Here is a 23,344-nt window from a genome sequence, read left to right on the forward strand (position 1 = left end):
CTGGGGGACAGTGTGGAAAACGGGCTGTGCGGGCACTCTTCACCCAAAGCAAAAACATTTGTGTTCTGCCTGCGCTGGTTTAGTCACAAATCTAAAACGTGTTATCATATGTGTTGTTATGTAAAGTTAACTCTGTCCCACTCCTTAACCCTGCAACACAATATAATGGAAAAGATTTTTTTTTTCCTCTTAGAGGGTTCAGGAGACAGAGACTGTAGATTTGGGTGTGAGCCTGCGAGGCACAGAGAGCTGTTAGACTGAGTCAGCCTGCAGGAATGGACAGAGTTTACAAAGGCCTAGGGAGGGATGGTCTTTATTTACAGCACTTGTCTTATTCTTCCTTATTCAGCTGGTCTGAATTCCCAGTTGTAAATTCTGGGAAATGATGAAAATTACCAGCATGGTTCAAATGTTGCCAAATTCAGTACACTTTTTGGATAATACACAAAATGGAAGTATTCTTTTAGGAAGAGGTGTTTTCCAACTCTGCAAAAGAGTCCATCCTTGACTCAGAATGTGATTATTCTGTATTTGGAATAAAAGCTCTTCTACTAAGGAAACACACCAGTTTAAACCAGTCAAACTGGCAAGGATTCTGTGAGATTAAGCCTAAGGATGGCTGAGGGTTTGGAGCATGTTAGGCTAGTGTGGATCTGTGTGTGCAGAGAAGTGATCAGCAAGTTCATTCAGCTTGGCTCCCTCAGCAAAGGGAAGTGTTCCTGCAGGGAGCTGTGTAGTGCTAGGCTACGTCTCCTAGACACCAGTCCATCCCACTGCAAGGGCTTTAAGCAAAAGATTAGGAAATAGAGTTAAGAAAGAAGTGAAGTGTAAGAAATGGTGTTGCTATGATCCATGCTTTGGAAATTTCTTGTATGCTCTAGATGAGACTGCTAAAGCATCCATGCTGTCTTCTCTAACTGCTACAGTTGGTAGAACATATTTAATCTCTCTTTTTCCTGATTCTTCAGTTCCAGAAGTCCTGGAGCACCCAGCATTCCTCACCTTCCCAGTCCACTACATTTGTCAAGTGCCAGCAGTGCTTTCCTCTGCCCAGCTCCTCCTGAAGCCCCTGACGGCTGAAATCTCCCTCCCAGGCTGATGTTGCTGTGATACAAAAATTGGTTGTGTTTTGGGATTCTTAACATACATAATGCCACCAACAATTCCCCTTTAATCCACTGTGTTTCACTAACAGATGCCCAGTTTCTGATGTATTTTGATGCTCAGCCTGACGTGCGTGTTTCAGTCTGAATTGGCATAGAGGGAATTTTGCAGAAGGAAATTACGATGTCAGGGAATTGTGTTGGATGCTATCTGACACTAACTTAATTTTAAATAGCTTACTTTGTTGTTTTATTCCCTGTTTTGAGCTAGGCTGAAAGCTTGACGCTAAGTGGAACGGACACAAAGGGGAGTATTCAGCAAAGATAACCTTTGGGTTATCGTGCCTGGGAGGGGTTGGGGCCTCTCAGGTTGGATGCTCTGCGCCTCAGCAATTACTGCTGAAGTCAAGTTCCTGCCTTGAGCCTCCATTCCCTGGAGGATCTTTGCACAGACTTTGTAGGTAGGCAAGCTCATCTGCACTGAATTTAGCTTTTGTGAATATCTGTGTCCTTGACCCAACAGGAGCTGCAGAAGTGCCATGTCAGGCTTGGAGCACTGCACGCTGTAGGTATGGAAATGGCAGAGGAGGCAACAAGGCAGAACTTCAATTGACAGGAAACCTTTTTTTTACTTTTCTCCCAAGAATAATTTGATTTATTTGTTAATAGAAATGTGAATGGGCAGGCACATCTTAAAAGTACTGGCTTATATTATGTATTCTATATGCCAAAGTAGATGATATAATGTAGTTTTGCAATTGATTGTAGGACAGCAAATTAAAAAGCCATTTTAAAAGGGATCTGTAGTAATACAGTTGGAATTAAACTTTCTGTTATGAAGTCTACTAAATAATGGCAACCTGGTTATCAAAAAAGCTTTATTTCTATAACACTTTATATATATAGTGTACTACTAAGTAATGATAATACTTTCACCCAAGTCAGGCAGTTCCTTTACTCTTGCTGTTTGACATGAATAGAGGGGAAAAGCGGGGTCATTCGGGCTGAGGGAGGGCTCAGCCTCACCCAGTGCAGCCCTACAGGCTAGAGCAGGATAAATGGCATTAGTAATCGTCGTAGTTGACGCCTGCTCCGTGCCTGAAGCTGTGTGGGTTTCGTGGGCCAATGGGAGAATCTTCGTCGTAGTGGTGCTGGTAGTACCCACCGTAGTATTCATTACGAGCACGCCCCAGGTTTGTCCAGTAGGAGATGTCATCTTCAAATTTCTGCCAGAAAAAAAAAAAAAGAAAGCATTTGCTTTCCAGCCTGAAACTACAGTGATGAGATGAAACAGAAGTGGTGCAAGCCTCTTTCAGAAATTCGGATGCCTTGTATATTTGTCATAAATGAAATCTTTAGATCCAAGGGGCTTTGTGACTTGTACCCACCTTCTCTATGGGATTATCAGGATTCTGTGTGCAGGAATTGTCCTGCCCAGCCCCACACCCCCTGCCCACTGCAAAGTGCTTAATCTGAGAGTGCCTTCATCTGAAATGTGTGTGCACTAAGCACCTTTAATATTTTGATTACCTTGTCAATGGTGGACTGTAAAATCATGTCAATATTTTACAGTTAAAGGTTTAGTTTTCCCTTGCCATGTGCCCTTATTTGCAATGTCTCTGACTGAGGTGCAACAGGCTTTTTTGATTTCTGTCTCTGATCTCTCACTCCCACCTTTCACGGGTGAAAACAAAGGTACAATGCAGCCTTCCAGCTACGGAAATGCAATTAGCTCTTCAGTTCTGCTCACAACAGCAGAGGAAATATAGTGTGCAAGGATACAAAATACTTGCCAAGCCAGAGCCTTTCCATCTGAATGACTCTTTGGAAATATTTTTGGCTGAGATTTGGGAGAAAAAAAGAAAAGAAAAAGTTTTGCAAATACTCAATTGATAGTTATGGACCAAGTCCTTTAGTCCTTTGCTGGAACAAACAGTTATTTCATTGTTAAGACTGTCTTAATACTCAAGAAAACCTACTAAGTAGGTTCATTGTATCCTACAACAGGCCTCATTTCAGTTTTTGAAATGCATACAGGAACTCAGAGGAGAATTCACTTTATCTGCATGGTTTGTCCTTGTTCCTTTTGGTATTTTCACCCAGTCTTCAGTTTCTGATGTATAAAACCATTTGTCCTATTTTTCCTTTTCCTATTAGTGAAGGGGGATGTAGCCATGCTGTTGAGGAGTTACTTTTATCCATACAATATCCAGGAGAATTTAGAAAAAAGTACCCTTTATTATTTCAGCTCAAGTAAAGGATTATTTTTCTAATTGTTGCAGTTTTGAAAATGAGGGCATTCATCTTCCAAGCAATCCACATAGCATGAAGCTTTCTTGCCTGTGCCAATGCAATCTCATTAAACATATTCATACAGCTGACAGAGGCCAAGAATTCAGCATCTATAACTATTTTTACCTCTTATTAAAACCAAAAATGATTCTACATGTGGGACTGCAACCAAACACACTTTTTTGCCCTATTCCAGCATCTATTTAGGGGAGTTTTGTGCAGTTTGATTCCACTCCAGTGTTTTTACAAATAAAATGTTTTTAAAAATGTGTCCTCATTTGAAGGGAGGCTGACTGAATATTATCCAGTGGTTTTCCTTTCACATATAGAGTGGAGGCACAGCTGCCAGTGTTCATGATGGTCAGGAGCTTCCCACACTGTGGAGGCACAAGTGTGCATTGGGTGCATAATGCCAGTGCCAATCACAGCCAGCTTGGTGTGAATTTCTCAGCATGTTTAAAAACTGATTAGACTGAGGCTGACAAATTTCTTTCCTGAAATACAATTGATTGCTTTGAGTCTGGACACCTCTTCCACAAAGCAAACTTTGTTCATATTAAGCTTAAGTTTGATAGCAGGCAAGAACTCCATAGAAAACCTTAATGTAATTTTTTTTCTATTAATAAAATAATGCAAAAATCTCTTAACATGTAACAGAGGTTATATTTCTGTGTGACATTTGCCTCTTTAAAGAAATCTGGGCAGGGACACTACTAGATCCTGTCAAACCTGTCGTTCAACACTTGGAGGAATGGGGCATCAGCCATTTCTGTGGGCAACTTGTTCCAGGGCCTCACCACCCTCACAGTAAAGAATTTCTTCTTAATATTTTATCTATTTCTTCCTAATATTCCTAATTATCCAAATATCTTTTTTTTTTTTTTTCATTTAAACCCCATTAACCTTGTTCTATCCCTGTGTATTCTCCCTCTGTTTCATAAGCCCTCTCCATTTCTTGCACTCACCTGCTCGTCGAAGCCCAGGTACAGGAACTGCTGGTACCACTGCTGCACGTCGGGCTGGCTCCTGTCCCACAGCTGGCGCCTCTGGCGTCTCAGGCTGCTCAGGAATTCCTTGGCTGCTCTTTCTTTCACTGACACCTCAGGCTTCACAGCAGCAGAGGCTGAAATTAATTCCCCCCACAAAAGGCATGCCAGGAAATTTTTAGTCAGCCTGAAGAGTACTACTTGCAGCAAGTAAGAAAATGATTCTCACATCGTGCCATTACCTTTGTGCTTGCCAGTGCAATGCCTGTAGCAGAGTAGCAGTAATAAACCCAGGAATCACCGATGTAATAGGATTTCTCTGCTACCCTCATTCTCCTGGATTCTTGAAAATAATTTCTGAGCTCAAGCAGAGCAGCTAACTGAGGAATTTGGATAAAAACACCCAGACTCAAGGAGCATATGCACTATGTGTTTTTGCTTTCAGGGGAGAACAGGAGACTGGCCCCAAGTGCTATGATTGCAGAAATTGGGTTGAAGAAGAGAGGTGAAGTTAAAAAGACTGAGGAAGCTGGCAAAACACTGCTAACATATTAGAGTGAAGGGAGAAACACTTAAAAGGATTGATTTTTGAACTGATGTGTAAAAAGCAGTATTTAGATGAGCACTACTAAATGCCCTGTATGCCTGAAAATAAAAGCCCATCAGGTTTTCATAGCAACCTACATGAGGGATGCATGGAAATGCCTCCCTCATGTAGGTTGCCCTCAACCTGCCAGAGCCAGATGAGCCATCTGGCTTGCTCCATGCCTAAGAGCAGCTTGCTGTGGCTGCTAGAGGAACTGATGCACCTCCCAAAGACATGGATGAGAGGACTACACAGGATGAGAAGAAATGGCCTCAAGTTGTGCCATGTAAGATTGGATGTTGGGAAAAATTCCTTCACTTAAAGAGTGGTCAAGCTTTGGAACAAGCTTGCCTAGGGAAGTGGTGGGAATTGCCATCCCTGGAAGTCCAAAAAAACAGATGTGGCACTTGGAGACATGGTTTAGTGGTGACAGTGTCTCTGCTGGGTAAATAGTTGGATTTAAACTTAGAGATCTTTTCTAATCTAACAGTTCTATGATTCTGTGACTGGCCAGCCCCTGGCCACACGTGGAAATGATAAAACACGTTATTGATCTGGCTGTGAAACAAGAAGTCTGTAGGAGTAGGAGAAGTCCTGCCTTCAGATGGTTCATTTCAATGAGGGAGAAATCAGGAACACGGGTGGGATTTTTGGAGGATGTGAGGGGAGAGACTGGGGTAGACAGGGAAGTCAAGTGGAGATGTGAAAACCACTGAAGTAGGAGCTGGGCAGACTCACAGAGAAAGGCAAAGGACTGCAGAGAGAAGGAGATTCTGAAGATAAAAGTGATAGATGAGTTGTAGTAAGTGGGAAACAGTAGGCTGTTCTGCAGTGATGAGCTGGAAACTGATTACACACTGTGAGCTTGAACTGGGTGTTATTACTGAGAAGAGGGATAGCTGAGCAAATGTCCCATGAATGAGCCCTCACACAAGGGACACTGCCAGCAAGGGAAGCAGAACTGTGTGCTTGGCCTGCTCACTTTAGAAACCAGCCAGGAAAGGGGAGCAAGGTTGGAATTAAAGAGACTGCATATCCCTCCATCATCAGTTCTTCAGTTCTTCCTGATCTAAGCCATGTTGTCTTCATGCCCCAAGAGCCCTCCCCAGGCAGTCCCTCTCCCCAGGGGACCTGAACAAACACCGCTGCTGTGGTGCAGGAAGGTCGCTCCTACCGTCACACAAGCGCTGCAGAATGGTGATGTAAGGAACCCACACATGAGGAGAAAACAGAGGTGGTAGGGAGCTGGATAGCGACAGTGGGATATATATTTTAGTTCTGGTAAGAGGTGTGGAGTGATGCCAGAAAAAAAAAACCAGTATGAAATTAGAAAGCCTGGCAGAAAGTGGGAGTCCCCTCTGTGGGGGTATAAATTCTTTGCTTCAGCCATAGAGCTGGCTGAGGAGAGCTGGCCAAAACTTCTGGGATGTTTCGTCTGCTGTGGTGCAGCTTGTTCCCAGCTGGCATCGTTTCCACCACCTTCCCTCAACCAGTGAGCCATTCCATGCTTCTGACTGCTGGGCCCTTGGCCATCATCTCTCCTGTAAGAGAGCAGTCTTCCAAAAAAGAAGCACTAGAGGGGCCAAGAAGACCAAAAGAACAAGTCAAGGCATCATAGGAAAGCTGGGTTTGCACATATTCTTCCCTGTGCCTGAGCCAGCAGTATTTCCATGCATTACAATTCCTTGGAAAAGTTTGTGACTTCCCCAAACGAACCAGATAAATGCCACGTCTGCCATGCAAGCACTGGAAAAGGTTGGTGCTGTGCTCTGTGCAGAGCAAAAGGCAGGTGTGCTGCCAAGCCTGGGAACCCCGGATGCCAGAGGGAGCTGTGGCAAGCAGAGCCTCCAGCCCAACAGCCCCAACAGGCACCCAGGCAGAGGCTCTGCCTGGGCAGCAGGTTTGGTGTGGCCCGTGGTGAGCGTGGCCCTGTGTTTGCAGCCTCCTGCTCCGTCTGTGCTCCTGGAGCTGGAGGTACAGGGACAGCTCAGCAGCAGCTTCTGCTGGCAGCAACCAGCTCCAAGGGAAATCAAAGCACTTTGCTGTTTCTTTACTTACTTTCTCGTTTCTGAAGCATCAGTTTAAGCTTATTTCCCCTTGAAACATCTAGACAAATAAAAATAAAACAGATACATTTACTGAGAAGGAAATAACACCACCACCACCAACAACAAAAAAAGATTTTTTCTCAAAAACTGCCAGAAGTATTTTTGTCATAGCTCCAGTTCAACAGGCAAAGCAGACAATTTTCTCCCAAGAGAAACTTGCTGTCTTTGCTCCCCTTTCCACACTTGAGCACCATATACACTGCAGGGAAGATTCTGACACTCCAGCATCCTCTCCCCAGCTCTCTTGGCAAGGGAAACCCTAAGCTGGCCTTCTTCACCGAGTAAATCATTATATTTTTCACCAGAAAAGTGCAGCTGGTGCCGGTACCAGCACCCAGAACAGCATGATAATGCTGAAAGCCCCTGGGTGAAGGCTGTGCTAACAATCAGACCGCTCCAGAGTCGTGCCTGGCATCCTGCCCCAAAGCACACCGGAGCAGATCCCGCTGATCCCCCGACCGGCAGTGCAAAGGGAGAGCGCTCGGCTGTTCCCAAATGCTTCAGTCACTGGCAAACAAGCACCTTTCAAGAGACATGCCCGACTTGCTCAAGGTTTGGGGCGTCCGAAGGGGGATGCCGGGGAAGGTTCATCGCCGCTGGCCGGGCCGGGCCGGGCTGTGCTCGCCCCGTGTCCCGCATCCCGCGCTCACTCACCGGGGGCCGCGCACAGCAGCGGGACGAGGAGGAGGAGGAGGAGGAGGAGGAAGGAGACTCCGGGCAGGGCCCCGCGGGCACACGGCGGCGGCATCGCGGCAGGGCCGGCGAGGAGAGGAGTCCCACCTGTGCGGGAGGAGACGGAGAGGATGGAGGCGGAGGGAGGGACGGAGGGAGGGAGGGAGGGAGGGAGGGAGGGAGGGAGGGAGGGAGGGAGGGAGGGAGGGAGGGAGGGACGGAGGGACGGAGGGAGGGAGGGAAGGCCGGTCCCTGCGGGCGGGGAGGGGCGCGGAGGCGAGGGCAGCGCTCCCGGAGCCCGCAGCCCCGGGACCCGCGGGACCGGCAGCCACCGACAGCGACAGGGACCCCCCTGTGCTCGGCCACTTCCCAGAAACACTTCTTGTTTGGAGTTACACATAATCGGTCCAGTGAGACTGGCAAAGACCTTGCAGGTTCATGCAGGCTTTTCTGACAGGGGAGTCAAAAAACAAATTTTAAATGGCTGTAGCTTGTCGTTTCACATTGCTGTCGATAAAAACCCAGTTTGTCAGATCCTTCTTAACAGTACATGGAAATGGAGAGGTTGTCCTGATTGAAAAACTAAACAGAATCACTTAAAGGTGACTTAGTTCAGGGTTTTCTCTGTCTCCCTTCCTCCCATCACCCGAACCCACAGATAATCACAATTCTTTAAAAAATAATTTGGACTTTTTCCCTACATATGGACAGTTTTACTTTATTCTAAGAATTCAGGGACCTAAAGCCAGACTTAAAATCGAAGAACCCTTGCTCAGCAGTTTCATAACTCTAATGGTGCCTAAACTTACTCTTGCCTTTTCCTAATTCGGACTTAAACCTTCCCTTGGTGAATTAATCCTCTACCAGTTCCTTCCCCTGCAGATGCCAGAAACAGCCCAGATGAATTCCTAATGAATTCCTTACCCATCCTCAGACACAAACCTCTCTCTTCCCTCGCAGCAGAGACCCACAGCACTCAGGAGACCACAATGAGCATCTCACCTCCTGCTGAACCTGTGCCAGCGCAGAGCAAGGGAGAGCCGGGCTCCCTCTGTAAACTACTTGTGAGAAATCTGGCAAGTGCTGGAGCCTTGGCTCTGTGCTAGAAGGATCGGTTCCAGATCAGTTGCAGATGAATACACACACAGAGTGCATACTCTGTATATTGCAATTGTATATAAATATGTACATTGAATATGTACGTGTGTGTATGCATAGCCACGAGTGCAGGGTGGGGAAGCTGTGCAGAGGTGTGGCAGCTCCCTGTGATGAGATGTGGAACATACAGGCACAGCAGATGGTGGGGGTGGGACCAGACCCCATGGCTGGCTTCACCTCTCACTGTAGAATGCAGAAGAATCACCGGAGTGGGCTGGCCCCTCTGCAGTGTCCCAGCCCCAGCCTGAATGCTGCTTCAGAAAATTGCTCCTGTGTGCCCCACTCATCTTTCCTCTTCTGAAAAAATCACTTGAATCTGCACTCAAAGCTTCTCCCTTGCTGCACTTCATCCCCCCAGCAGCCCTGAGCTAAAGAGCAGGCATCTCTGCTCATCCTTTTTGTGAGGATTTGTTACAAGGACATGAAGTAATAGGACAAGGGGTAAGGGCTTCAGACTGAAAGAGGTTTAGTTTAGGTATTAGGAAGAAATTCTTTACTGTGATGGTGGTGAGACCCTGGAACTGCTTGCCCAGAGATGTTCTGGATGTCCCATCCCTGGAAGTGTTCAAGGCCAGGTTGCATGGGGTTGTCTGAGCAACCTGGTCTTCAGGAAGGTGTCCCTACCTGGGTGGGGAGGGGTTGGAATGAGATCATCTTTAATGTCGCTTCCAACCCAAACCATTCTATGATTCTCTTATCCCAGCCCAAGTGGCAGTGTCAAAGTCGAACAAGAGCTCCACCCAAAGCGCCTCTTGCTCTCTGCAGGAGCCACACCTTCCCACAGGGATAGCGGGAGGGAGCAGCACCTTCCCCATCCCTGTGACAGAGGCTGGGGTCCCAGCTTAACTCACATGCAAATGTGAACAGGAATTTGTTCCTCTTTTCTGCCTCTGTTTTCGAGTGGTTTCTCCCTGTAGCCCCATGCTTCAAGTGTCAGCAGACTACACCATGTGTTGGAGCAAACGCCCCTTCTCCTGAATCAATGCACTCTTTCATCAGGTTAACACAGTTACTTGCAGAATATAGCTAGAAGGGACAGAAGTGAAGAGCACATAGGCAAGACTACATGGAAAAGCTGTGATGGAGTTAATTTATAAAACCAGGGCAATAACTCATGAATATTCATGGTTTACTGCTATACTGGTAGTGGCAAAGGATGTTTTGTTCAGCTGGTTGGCTTGTAACAAGCCTTGTGTGGGAGCTGGGGCTCTGCAGAACTTCAGGTGCTTTGTGCCTCTTGGCCAAAGAAATATCTGGATACCAGATACATCATGATGACTCAAGAAACTGCTGGGATAAAATGCAATCTTGTAAAACCTAGAGAAGGGATTGACTCAAGTACAAGGTTATTGTAGAAATTCATTGCCCTGGTGATGGAAGAAGTGATTGACAGAAGACTACAATGCTCAGATTTAAACTGAGTGCATTGTCTTTGAGAAGAAGTAAATTTTTCAGTTCAGGGGACACAAGTTTTTGACATAAAGTAAAAAAAAACAAATATAGCAGCACTCCTTTTCTAAGGCAGGGTGAAAGGTGACTGATGTTTTCCCACTAGCACTCTCTATTTCTTTCCAGTTAGTTTTAAGGACTTAAAGCAGTGTTGCCCTAGTATTGTAGTAAGACACATTTTTCTGTTGAGCTTGCAACTACTGCATTGTTATTCCAAGTATTTATCCCCGAGTGAATATCCAAGTTTATTGACATGCCTGCAGTACCCCTTTCTGTTACTTACCATGAAAAACCACAGTTGCTGTGTGTACAGCTGGAATACTACAGTTTTTCCTGGGATCTCTTCATCAGCAGTGACACTGCTCTCTTTAAAACCTCCCTTTCCTCAGCATCACCAGGATCACCAGCCCTTGTTTTTGTAGGTGACTTTAACCTGCCAGACATCTGCAGGGAACTTAACACAGCAGAGAAGAGGCAGTCCAGGAGGTTCTTGGAGTGTGTGGAGGACAACTTTTTGTCACAGCTGGTGAGTGAGCCCACCAGGGCAGGGTTATGTTAGACCTGCTGTTTGCAAATGGAGATGGGCTGGTGGGAGATGTGGTGGTTGAAGGCAGCTTGGGGCACAGTGATCATGAAATTAGAGAGTTCTCAGTATCTGGTGAAATCAGGAGGAGCATCAATAAAATATCCACACTAGACTTCTGGAGGGCAGACTTCGGCCTACTTAGGAGACTTATTCAGAGAGTTCCTTGGGAAACAGCCCTTAAAATAAAAGAGTTAAGGAAAGGTGGGTGGTGCTTCAAAACAGAAATCCTGAGGGCACAGGAACAGATTGTCCTCATGTGCCTAAAGATGAGTAGATGAGGCAAACATCCAGCCTGGGTGGGCAACAAGGTTTTGAAAGAAGTTAGGAATAAAAAGAGGACATAGCATCTTTGGAAGGAAGGTCAGGTGTCTCAGGAAATATTTAAGGGGGTTGGTAGAGAATGTAGGAAAAAAATTAGGGAGGCTAAATCTCAGAACTTAATTTCTCAACTTTTGTGAAGGATAATAAAAAATGTTTTTACAAATATATTAATGGCAAAAGGAAGGGTAAGAACAGCCTTGGTACTCTACTGGATGTGGGAGGGAACTTAGTAACTGCAGATGTGGAGAAGGTGGAGGTGCTTAATGCCTTCTTTACCTCAGTGTTTAGTGGGAAGATGGCTTGTCCTCAGGACAACTGTCCTGCTGGGTTGGTAGATGGTGTCAGGGAGCAAAATGGTCCCTCTGTTAGCCAGGAGGAGGCAGTCAGAGAACTGCTGAGCTGCTTGGATGTTCATAAATCTCTGGACCCAGAAGGGCCAGGGTGATGAGGGAACTGGCAGATGAGCTTGAGAAGTCGCTCTCCATCATTTGCCAACAGTCCTGGCTCACTGGTGAGGTTCCAGATGAATGGAAGCTGGCCAGTGTAACACCCATTCACAGAGAGTGGGAAGGAAGACCCTGGTAATTATAGACTAGTTAGCCTGACCTCAGTACCTGGTGAGGTAATGGGACAGTTTATTCTGAGTGTCATCACACAGCACTTACAGGATGGCCAGGGTATCAGACCCAGCCAGGATGGGTTTAGGAGGGGTAGGTTGTGTCTGACCAACCTGGTCTCCTTTTATGACCAGGTGACCCACCTGGTGGATGTGGGAAAGGCTGTGGATGTGTCTGTTTGGACTTCAGCAAGGCCCTTGACACTGCCTCCCACAGCATTCCCTGGAAAAGCTGTCAGTCCTCAGCTTGGACAGGAGCTCTCTGTGCTGGGTTAGGAACTGGCTGGATGGCCGGGTCCAGGGAGTGGCAGTCACGTGCTCCAGGTGCTGGTGACAGCTGGCTGGACGTGAGCCAGCCCTGTGCCCTGGTGGGCCAAGAAGGCCAATGGCTCCTGGCCTGGATCAGGAATGGTGAGGCCAGCATGAACAGGGAGGTCATTCTTCCCCTGTACTCAGCACTGGTGAGGTCACACCTGGAGTGCTGTGTCCAGTTCTGGGCCCCTCAGTTTGGGAAGGACATTGAGACACTGGAGCGTGTCCAGAGGAGGGCAGTGAGGCTGGTGAGGGGCTTGGAACACAAACCCTGTGAGGAAAGGCTGAGGGAGCTGGGGTTGTTTAGCCTGGAGAAAAGGAGACTCAGAGGTGACATTATCACTCTCTACAACACCCTGAGAGGTGGCTGTAGTCAGGTGAGGTTGGTCTCTTTCTCCAGGCAGCAGCTGACAGAATGAGAGCACACAGTCTAAAGCTGCATCAATGGAAATACAGGTTGGATATTAGGAAAAAGTATTCTATAGAAAGATAAAGTACTGGAATGGTCTGCCTGGGGAGGTGGTGAAGTCACCATCCCTGGATGTCTTTGAAAAAAGACTGGATATGGCACTCAGTGACTTGGTTTAGTTGAAGTGTTAGGGCTGGGTTGGACTCAATGATCTTGAAGGTCTCTTCCAGCCCTGTGATTCTGTGTGATTCTGTGTATGGAGGCATTTAAGGCTTGTTTTAGGGCCTGATTTGCCTCCATTGGCACACCAGTGCTGGAAGCTCTCTGATGGCATGAGCAGCACTCCCATGGGCATTAGGTAAGCAAGTCTGCACTAATGATGTCATCTGGTTTAATCTCTTTCATCACCACTGGTGACAGCACTAGACCCTTGATGTCGAAATTTTTTTGAAAGGTGTTAATTAATGCTGTCAGCAGGACTGTTCCCCAGACAGCCCTGGAATGACAAGCAGTGAGCAGGGCCCCTTTCACGTATGGTGTAAGCTCCATCAAGCCCTCAGCACAACAAAGACCATGAATTGGAGGGATTCCTGCAGCAGGATAGCAGGATGGAGCTGGTGGGTTCATTACTTTCCCAACATGGGGTTAGACAGAGGACTACAGTCTTGGAAGACTGAAGCAAAAATTTGGGAGCAGTCCAATGGAAACCACTCTGAACCTGACTTCAAGAGTATACAGGCAGGAGCAAGACAAGGAGCTCACTGAAGAAATTCTGACAGCTGAGTCTGCTACTGGCCAGCTTTGTCTTTGGAGCCTGCAGGACTCAGTGCATGTTTTTCAGAGTAAGCAAAGAAGGTCCGAGATTTCGAAAGAGCTCTTCAACTTGCAGCAGGTTTGGTGACTACTCAGGCAACCCCATTTCATTTCTGTGATCCCTGAGTTTATGTAAATTGGTTTTAAGCCCAGAGGTTTAAACTTAAGCTGCCTGAAATGGTGTGGGCATGTGTGGCTCTTTAACTGATATGAGCTAAATTGGGGGGGCACAGGGAGGATGGGGGAATCTCTGGCTCAAAGCATCCTGCATTTTTAAGTTTTACTATTACTATTATTATTATTATTACTATTATCAATATTCTACACTTTGTCTAAAATTTTGTACAAAGAGATCTGTGAATAGCAGACACGCCTCTGCTTTTGCCTCTCATCACAGTAGCTATTGAGAGAACTATGGTTTGTTCATTAAAATGTAAGAGATAGTATTAGTAATGGCTATTCAAGGATATTCAGTAATTCCAAGCGTAAGAAAAAATGCACTAAAAAGATTGATCTTGATTTCTTTCCCTCTTTCTTTATTAGGATTCATGATTATAAGTGTTTCAACACAGTAATATTCTTGAATACAGTGTAGATTAAATGCTTATATAATCACAGGACTCCCAAAGTTGGATTTCCAAGAAACCCCCCCACCAAATATAATGAGACTTAGGATAAAATAATGAGGCTCAACGTCAGCATAACTTGGTAGGCAAATAGATAAGTTGGAAATTGGCCAGGGAGTGCAGGAGAAGGCACTTCATCTTTTGCAAATAAGCACCATGTAGTTTTTAACAATCCACTAAAATGATCTATTTGATCAAGAACATGGCTACACTGAAGAGTGTTCCTAACACCCAGTAAATTATTACTTTCTGCTAATAAGGTTTCTCTGAATCTCCCAGACATATTGTACAGGTCGCTTGCCTTAGGGTAGAGACACTTGGCACTCCAAATCATTTTCTGCAGCCTGTTCCAAGAAAACTGCAGGAACTTGTGTTTTCCTTCCAAACAGAAGGAATAATATTTAAATCATCAGTCACTTCTTTCCAAAATATTTTGACTTTCATACTATTTCTTCCACCGCCCCAGAGATGTCCTGACAGTGACAGGACCAGCCCCAAGTCCCAGGGCAAACACCTTTTCTTTAGGAAAAGCTTAATTGTTGTCATCTGTGAGTCTCATTGTCCATGGCACATGGTTTGGGACACATTTCAGCCATTGTATCTCAATTGGTTGCACTATTTCTTTGGTCCATTTTAGTAATAAATATTAGAGCTCATATTTTCCATAAAAAACGGCTTAAAATAAAGTTGTTGGGATTTTTTTTCTCCTGCTTGGCTACTGCTGATATTTTTCTCAGCTTCTGTCTGAGCCTGCCAGATAAGAAATGATGTCTGTTGGTCTGTCCATCCTCCTCCCTTTCACTGACTGACAGTACTTTGCTGCCCTCACTGCAGAATTCACCTTGCTGCTCTAGTGATAAGCACAGTGAGAAACAGATTAGTTCAGCAACGTTATCAGATCATGGCTGCTTCCTTTCCACAGAGGGATAAAAACAGTCTCTCTCTAAGAAATCCTTCTCCTTTTTTTCTTCCACTGCCTCCAACATACTTTTAGGATAAACCTGGAAGCATATAGCAAGTCTGTGTCAGATTTAACAGGAAGGGAGATGGAGAGGGACTGTAGTACATTAATACCTGTCTTTCTGACATGGTCTGATTTCATTCAAATCATTCTTTGCTTTACTGCTGTGATTTGGGATACTTATTTTTTATGCTTCAGAATATTTCTTTTTTAAACTCTTATTCCTGAGCTATTTTTTTCACTTGTGTTCATTGCCTTATTTTATTATTCACATTTGGAATGCACACACACTCTCATAAAGAACCCCTTGAACAAACAAAAAAATCCCAGATCCACTCAACAAACAAGCTGCACCTACTCAATGATTAGGAAATGCAAAATCTCAAAAATATTAAATCTTAGTGATGTCACCAGTTAAAATGGGCATGTTCCAGAGTGGGTTTCAGCCTGTGCAGGGAAGTTTACTAGCAGAACAAGTTTGCCTTCTGAGGAGCAAAGAGCCTGAGACAGTGACAGGTCAATCTGTAATAGGTCAGCCCAAGGTTTCCCTCCCTGTGCCTCAGTCACCACAGTGCCAGGAACCCCAGCAATGCTGGACAGCCTGGGCAGCAGGGCAAGCCCTGTGTGTCTCCACTGCAACCTCACCAGCACAGCCAGGAGCCTCAGAGACCTGCAGGGACAGTGCCTACTGAGCAGGTGCTGTAAAAATATGGAGGTTTTATTTGAAATGGGAGAAAGTGGGTGTGTTTCCATGGGGAAGGAAAAGGGGGACAGGGGACATCTCAGAGAGCTGCTGTCGCCCTTGGCTGAGTGTGAAGCCAACATTTCAAAGCAGAAGAGCTGGAACATTGCCTGGAGTGTATCAGGAATTTTCAGCATAAACAGAACAGCCTGCTTTCCCCTTCTCAGGCAGGTAGGAATCACATGGGATACAGTTTTCAGCAGCACTGCCAGCCTGCCCAAAGCAGGCCCATGGGATACAAAATGTCTGTCCAAACAGTGGAAATACAAAATATGGCAGAGTCACCTGCAACAGAGGGCAAGTCACTGTTCTCTCCTCAGGTCAAACACGAGCCCTTGGGAGCCTTAGTAACATGCAGTGCATCCCAGCTTGGAGCAGGATTCTCAGGTTATTAGAGCAGAAACCTCACTTGTCTCCCTGACTTTATCATATATGACCTTACACCTCTCTTGATCTGCTCTGTGGCCGCGCTTGCTGGCTCTGCTTTATTCCCAGTTTCACCAATGCCCTGCCTGTGAACAAGCCCATGCCTCTGCTCATCTGATGCTGGATTACCTCTCTGATTTACAGTTCAGTTTGTTTCCAGGAGAATGCACTCTCTGTACTCTCTCTGTGCTGCTGATGAACAAGAGATCATGACATCTTTAATCTTCCCTGTGAAGCCCCACTGCACCCAGCTGTCCCTGGATGCCAGCAACTTCAAAGGGTGGGTGGCTGTGGGCTATGGAAATTTGAGGGGAGGTTTTTTGCCCATTGGGATAATTTAGCCCCCCGCCCTACAAGTATTCATGCACACATGTATTTTTAATCACAAGAGCCCTATGGAATCCCATTTATCTCAGAAAGATTAAATCCCACTCTATGCCTGGATATCAAAAAACTCTGTTGTAACAGAAACGTGGCTCCACTGGAAAGGTGGGCATTTCATCCCCATCTCTTTGCTCTCCTGGGCCTGTGTTTGGTGAGTGACAGAAAGGAATGCTGCTGGTCTCTGATCCTGAATCACAGCATGGGTCCTGACTCAGCCCACCTTAGCTCTCCTTGTGTTAGTAGGACTGCACAACTCCTGGACCCATGCTGGCTCTCCATCAACCAAGCAGAGGAACGTGCCTGTACTTATTGATGTAGATAGGTCTCTGGAGTTCCTGCTCACTGCTCAAGGCACTGGCATAATTGTTGATTTGTCCTGGAACTCCTGCCATGGAGGATGGCACAGAGGAGCTAAGATGCTGCCATCTATCTCTGGCATGTTGTTTCCCTTCCACCAAAAATGTCCTTGTAAGCAAGACAGCCGTGGTTTGGGTCAGATCACTCAGTTTCTGGGTCAGACAAGATATAAACTTTAATCTGAAAGTTAATCAGTTTCATAGAGGGGAATTCTGAAGATATAATTCTTCAAGTTGTAATGAGCAATTAGATCACTTACTTTTAACAAAACCAACACAAAATTCTTTCACCTCCTCCTCTCTCAAGATCTGCCATTATAAGTCTTTGTGTCTGACTCCTTTTTTTATTTTAAAGAGGACCATAGTGATTTTTGCTTTAAAGTATGTTGTCCTTATTTAACATGTTTTCACATGCTGCATGGCAGATCTGAAGTACTGTTCCTGACCAAAGGACAGTGACTGCCTTTTTATTAGATAATATTACTGCCTAATAGCTACAATGAAAAGATGCTTTCACCTGGTAATTATTGTTAAAATAATTGTTAAAATAAAAAATAATTGTTAAAATAGGCTGCAAGTATTTGGAATGAGCTGAATGGTATTTGGAATGGGAAGGACCTGATCTGGGTAATGCCGTGGTGTCCTGATGACACCAATCTCTTTCTCTCCAAAGAGAGTGAGTCCAGGTTGGGGCTTAGCCATACAGCAGTGAGTATGTACAAACATATATACATACATACACACAGACAAACCTTTGAGGATTGCTTGTACCTGACAGAATTGGTGCAAGCATAGGGATGACTCTATGATAGATCAGGAGAGGCCACACAGTGGTATTAGACTGTTTATTTTTACCCAAGTTATAACTGGAATAGAAACATCTTCATAAAGATGGTCACTTAAACTTGTAATTTTTATGTTGATTAATGCAGACACAGGGACAGCAATATAACTTTGATATTGGTAATCACACAGAATCATTTAGGTTGGAAAAGACACCCAAGATCAGCAAGTCCAACCACTCCAACCAAGACCAATCACCACCAGCTCAACTAAACCATGGCATGCAGTGCCACGTCCAGTTGTTTCTTGAACACTTCCAGGGATGATGACTCCACCATCTCCACAGGGAGTCCATTCCAAAGTTATTACCTTTTCTGTGAAGTTCTTCATGAATTTCAGTTGTTGATAATCACTTATTAACCAGAGATGGCAAGATCACCATATCACAGAAACACTTAGTAGGGAAAGTCCAACAAAAAACCTTCCACTGTCAAGTCCACCACTAAACCATGTCTCTAAGTGCCAAATCCATGCATCTTTTAAAAATCTTTTAAAATCACCTCCAGGGATGGTGACTCCAGTGCTTCCCAGGACAGCAGGGAGGAGATTGGAGCAGATAGGAAGCTTTCTGCTGTTTAGTCTTTTTCAATTAAGAGAAAATGACAGATCAGTCGTACTTTGAAGAACACCAGTCATACTTTGAAGAACATGCGAGCACATTTTTCACAGACTGAGCCTGGCTGGCTGCTAGCAAAGTTCAGGCACCTGGATAAGAAAAGTCTTGGTTCTGCTAGTATAAATACAATAATTGTCCTTGGGTTTAGTAAAGCCAACCCTTTACCCTTGATAATTTCATATGAAATTTTTGTCATGGGGTTTGAGTTGGCCATGTCATGACAAATTATTTTACACTTAAAAAAAAAAAAAGTACCAAATGCAACCAAATCACTGAATCATTACAAAGCCACTAAATATGTCCATGGAAAAGCTTTTCCATAGTACTAATCTTACATGACTTACTAATTAAATTTTGTACTTAAAATGATCCATACTGAGATGTTTGAAGAGAAAAGAGAGAAATGCACAAAAGAGACGAGAAATAGCAGAAAGAAGAGAGAAATACACAGTGGAGAGAAGACATTTTATCTGATAAGAAGGAACATATGCTGTAAGGTATGTATTTTAGTAAAGAAGCCAAAACCCTCAAATCTCCACTGCTGTCACCATTCCTATAGAATTCCCATCAAACCTACAGTCTCAATATACGAAACAATCAATCAGTCTCCCTAGGCATGGAGAGATCCCACTGCCCAAGGCATAGATTGATTTCACTGCGAGCACAGAGGAAAATTCAGGCAAGGCTAAAAAAAGAAACAGATTAAAACAAAGGCTGACAGAATACCCTCATTTTGGTTTCATTATGAACAAATTCCAACTCTTTATTATTTCTTCTGAGCTGTCTCTCTCCTATTCATCTCCATTCTCCATTTAAACATCATATATTTTCATTCAGAAATAAGCTCTCATTACAAAGGACTGATCTCTTATATGTATATACACAATACAAACTAGGAATATTAATCAAAGATCTAAGCATGTTTTCTGCATAGAAAATATGTTGAAAAATGTATTTTCCCATTCCCTTCCCCAACTATATAGGCAGCTTCAGGAACAAATGATCCCAAATGATCTGGAGTTTATGACAAGAGCACCTACACTTATGAAACATATGTATTTTGCTTACTGATACTTGAATTCTGTGCAGGGAGAATGCATGTGTGAGGAGCGGAGCAGCCTCCCTTCTGAAGTTCTTTTAACCTAATTGGATGTGTAATGGGCTCTGAGTATAAATTCCAAGGGGAAACATCAGATGGATGTTAACAATACCAGAACAACTTCTAAAGAACTTTCTTGGACTATGTGGATCTTTCTTAATCAAGGAGAGGTTTTTTTTCTGCTTGTCAAAAGACAGTCTCTGTCACAGGTACTCTTCTTGATCCTGAAACATGACTTTATACAGGGATGTCAGAGGATCTGAATTATGCATGTGGTCAGCCCAGAGTGAAGCCATCTAGCCTTAAAACCAATGCAGCTCTCTTGGATGTGAAAGGAAGGAGACGACAGGTGGTAGTGTAGAATTTGTGCATTTACAAGTCACCTACAAAATGTATTTCTCCAAATATATACAAAAATGTCACCAAAAGCCAACTTTCCTCCAACCTAACCAGTATTGTTTTCCCATCAATTTCTCAGTAGTGGCTTCAGGCAATACCTGAAAAAGGTTGGTGGCTGATGACAGCACTACAAGGAACAGAGAGGCTGCAAGTAAGAGTCAGAGGAGGCAAAGGGCAGTGGTGTAACATTAGAAAGACCAACGGGCAAGAGTGATTTTACAAGGCCTTGACAAATTCCATTTACTCCCCAAAGTTAAAGACTTGTGCTTGTGCCTTCTGCCTAGAATAATAACTCATCCTCCTGCTGAGGATGAAATCTGTGTGGTGAGAGGTAAGAACATTCTCTGTAAGCACAGCCTTCACAAAACAAAGGAACACAGATGTGATTTTCCCACAGCTACACTGAGACCCAGTCATAGGAGTTAATGGCTGCCACAGGGAAGGACTGACATAAGGGCTTCTCCTTTCTATAACTGAAAATCCAGGTTTGATGCATGCTCTGTTAACTGTTCAATTCTGAAGGTTTCAGCATCTTTTCTCAGTAACCACACATGGCAATCAATATTTTCAGAGGCCACTGACACAGCCTTAAAGGCATCCCATCTGTCTGTCATAGGAAAGCTTCTCATCTTTATAAATCTGCATTAGTATTCTCTGGGAATGAAGCATATTAAAAAAATACATTGAGTATGAGGCCTTTACAAAATGCTGTGGTGGATTTACTACAGAGTGTGAGTGTGTTGCAACACCCAAATGAACATTCATGTGAGAAGGCCCAGAAAAGAGCAGACCCCACAGGATTTCTTACAGACAACTCTTCTGTACATCATTGTCTTCCCTATAGTAAATCAAGCCAAACACAGCATGCAAACATTTCTGTATTTCAGCCTGTGCTAAATAAATGTTTTTTTCCTATTGTTTTTTAATGACAGATGTTTCTCTTCGAATTTTCATGCTCTAGCACAGATCGTTCTATAGTCACCTTAAAACTCTACATACGTACATGAATGTATGTGAATAAACTGCAATGGTAAAATATGCAGAACCTCTGCATGCCAATTTTTTTTAAACATTATCTGTTCATCACTGTTCTCTGCACTTGTTAAGGGATGTTCTTCCACCCTACCAAAACTTCCCTAAACAGATTCTTAAATGTCTTCCCTAAGACAGATTCTTAAAAAAACTCCAAAGTAAGACTTATTCATGAGAACTGTCTTTATTAGGCACTTATTTGTGGCCAAGAATATAGCTTGGCTGAAACCAAGGAGGTCTTAGCAGGAGTTAAGTTCAAAGAGTTTAGGAGCAGTCCATGCCTGATTTAACCACATGCCTCCAAAGAGCATGCACAGAGCAGGCTGCCTTGCCCTAGGTCCTCTTGCCCAGCCTGCAGCACAGCATTTTCTTGCAGGACTGTGGTGAACTGTCACTTCTGACCATTTTAATCAGTCCAGCTGTAGGGATGCTGTGGCTGTCTGGGTCGCATGTGCCCTTGGAGCATTGTAGCTACAACTGCATCACTGAGTTGTTAATGTCTTCTGCAAGGCTGGCTCAAGTCTTCAGGCTATCTGGACTATGTGCTGGTAAAATCCAGCCTGAGGAGGTGGGGCCACCTTGCCTTTACAAACATATTAACTGATGATCAGATTTGAAGATTAAAAGTACATGGCTCCTACCTTCAGCTTGCTTTCAGGAATCACAGTGAAGTTAAGCCACTCAATTGTCAAGCTTCCTTTTTTTACAAACACTCTCCCTTTATTTCCCAAGCATGGCATTCTTAATTGTACCTATAAATTACTTCTTCAGTCCCCTTGTGTAGCAGCATGAAAAGCAAGTTTTAACACGGAATGTGACAAATCTACAGAAGTACAAGAACCATAAGACATCTGTGTTACAAATTGTACATTTTATCAAAGAAGTAGCTTTTTTGGTTGTTTTCTCATTGGTCAGCTGCAACAAAGAAAGTAATAGCAAACAAACAATAGATTTCCCAGAGCTCTGCCAATATCCCCTCTATGTCCACTCACTTCTAATACTTTCAGACATTTCCTCTGCTGCACAGCGCACACTCACACCCCAGTGTGTACACACACAGGCGTGCACAGACCAACAAAGAGCATCCTCCCAGCAAAATGCCCTGCATGAGGCTACAGATCACTGAAGCCCAAAACATTTCTTTATGACACCCCACAGTTGTTGTCAGGGAAGGAGTGAGATGCCACAATACTTTTTTCTAAACAACACTGACATGTTTCTGACATTCCTCCCCTTCCTCCAGCAGACAAATATTTTATCAGTTTACCTTTAATGTAATATGCTTCCTGTCTCCTTCCCAGGATGGGAATGCCTGGCCAGAAGAAATGACTTTTCCTGCCACAGAACAAGTTTCTCTTTATTTCAGCATGCCCTGCCTCCTGCAAGCAGGGCAAGAAGAGCACGGGAGCCACGGGACTGGTGGGGATGCCGGGTGTGAAAGGCGCGTTTATTCTGTCTCTCCCCAGTCCCAGCCCCTTGGCTGTAGGCGTCTACCCAGCACTCCTTGGATCAAGAGTGGAGAATCACATTTCTCCTTGATCAGGCCGGCTGCCTGGAGGAAGATGATTGCAAGCAGATGTACCCATGTTCTCATGTGAAAGGAATTTCAGCTTTTGTGTCAGCTGTACTGTACGATGAGCGCCCAGCTCCAGGGAGCATTTTAGTGCTCTGTAATTCCTTGCAGGTGCTGGGAACCAGTATGTGTTGGTACAGCAGAGCTGAGACACAGGAGGGACAGCACACCTGGGGTCAGCAGGAGAGCCAGAAGCCAGAGGCATGACCAGCAGGCTCCCCTTACTGCAGGGAACAAGGCTGGGGTTCATAAAAACTCATTTTCCTGCTGAACACCCATTATGCACGAAAATTCACGAGGCTGTGGCAGCAAAACTGTGTTTTACCACAAGTGTAGTGGTTTCAACCTCCTGTTACGGATGATCCAGGAGGAATAAACAAGATGGACATCAATAATATCAAATTAATTTATCTGAATATGTAGCTAATGAGGAACAGACAATGAGTGTGGCATCTGTATATTAGAAAGTTCTTCTTATTCAGTGGGATATCCCAGTAATGTTGCAAATGGCATAAGGAAATTGCAGTCAACTTAAAGAAACACTTGGTGCAGTTACAGCTGTATTTTGGAGTTTTATATAAAACATTATATATTTTTAGTGCCAGAATGGCTAAGATACATATCCAAACATTCAGTGGAAATGGATGTACCCTTTGGATCATACTTCAGGATGTCTGGCCACGTCAGGGTGAATATTCCTGCTCATGGGACATACCTGGACATGCAGTGGCAAAGCAGCTGTAAGCAGTGTGTAAGGGCCCAGACACTGCACATGGGGCTCACCTCCAGGCAGCCAGCCACATGTCCAGCTTATGTAGGAGTTCTGGGAAGAGAGGCTTTACTTACTGCCACCACTTGGAAATAACATGATCATGC

The 23,344-nt window shown here is 44.5% G+C and overlaps 1 protein-coding gene across 1 annotated transcript; it reads right to left on the reverse strand.

Annotated features, from left to right (window-relative positions):
• Positions 1–1,967: 1,967 nt before the first annotated feature.
• Positions 1,968–22,373, reverse strand: ECRG4 (ECRG4 augurin precursor). The gene is made up of 5 exons (XM_023918211.2): positions 22,163–22,373; positions 7,730–7,855; positions 7,026–7,073; positions 4,361–4,518; positions 1,968–2,329 (listed from the first exon to the last, which is right to left on the reverse strand). The coding sequence occupies exons 2-5, from the start codon at positions 7,821–7,823 to the stop codon at positions 2,168–2,170; spliced, it is 462 nt and encodes a 153-aa protein (XP_023773979.2). The 5' UTR covers positions 7,824–7,855; positions 22,163–22,373; the 3' UTR covers positions 1,968–2,167.
• Between the last annotated feature and the right edge of the window lie 971 nt (positions 22,374–23,344).

The sequence above is a fragment of the Cyanistes caeruleus genome, chromosome 3, assembly GCF_971803275.1.
Source record: "Cyanistes caeruleus chromosome 3, bCyaCae1.hap1.1, whole genome shotgun sequence".
Lineage (NCBI taxonomy): Eukaryota > Metazoa > Chordata > Aves > Passeriformes > Paridae > Cyanistes > Cyanistes caeruleus.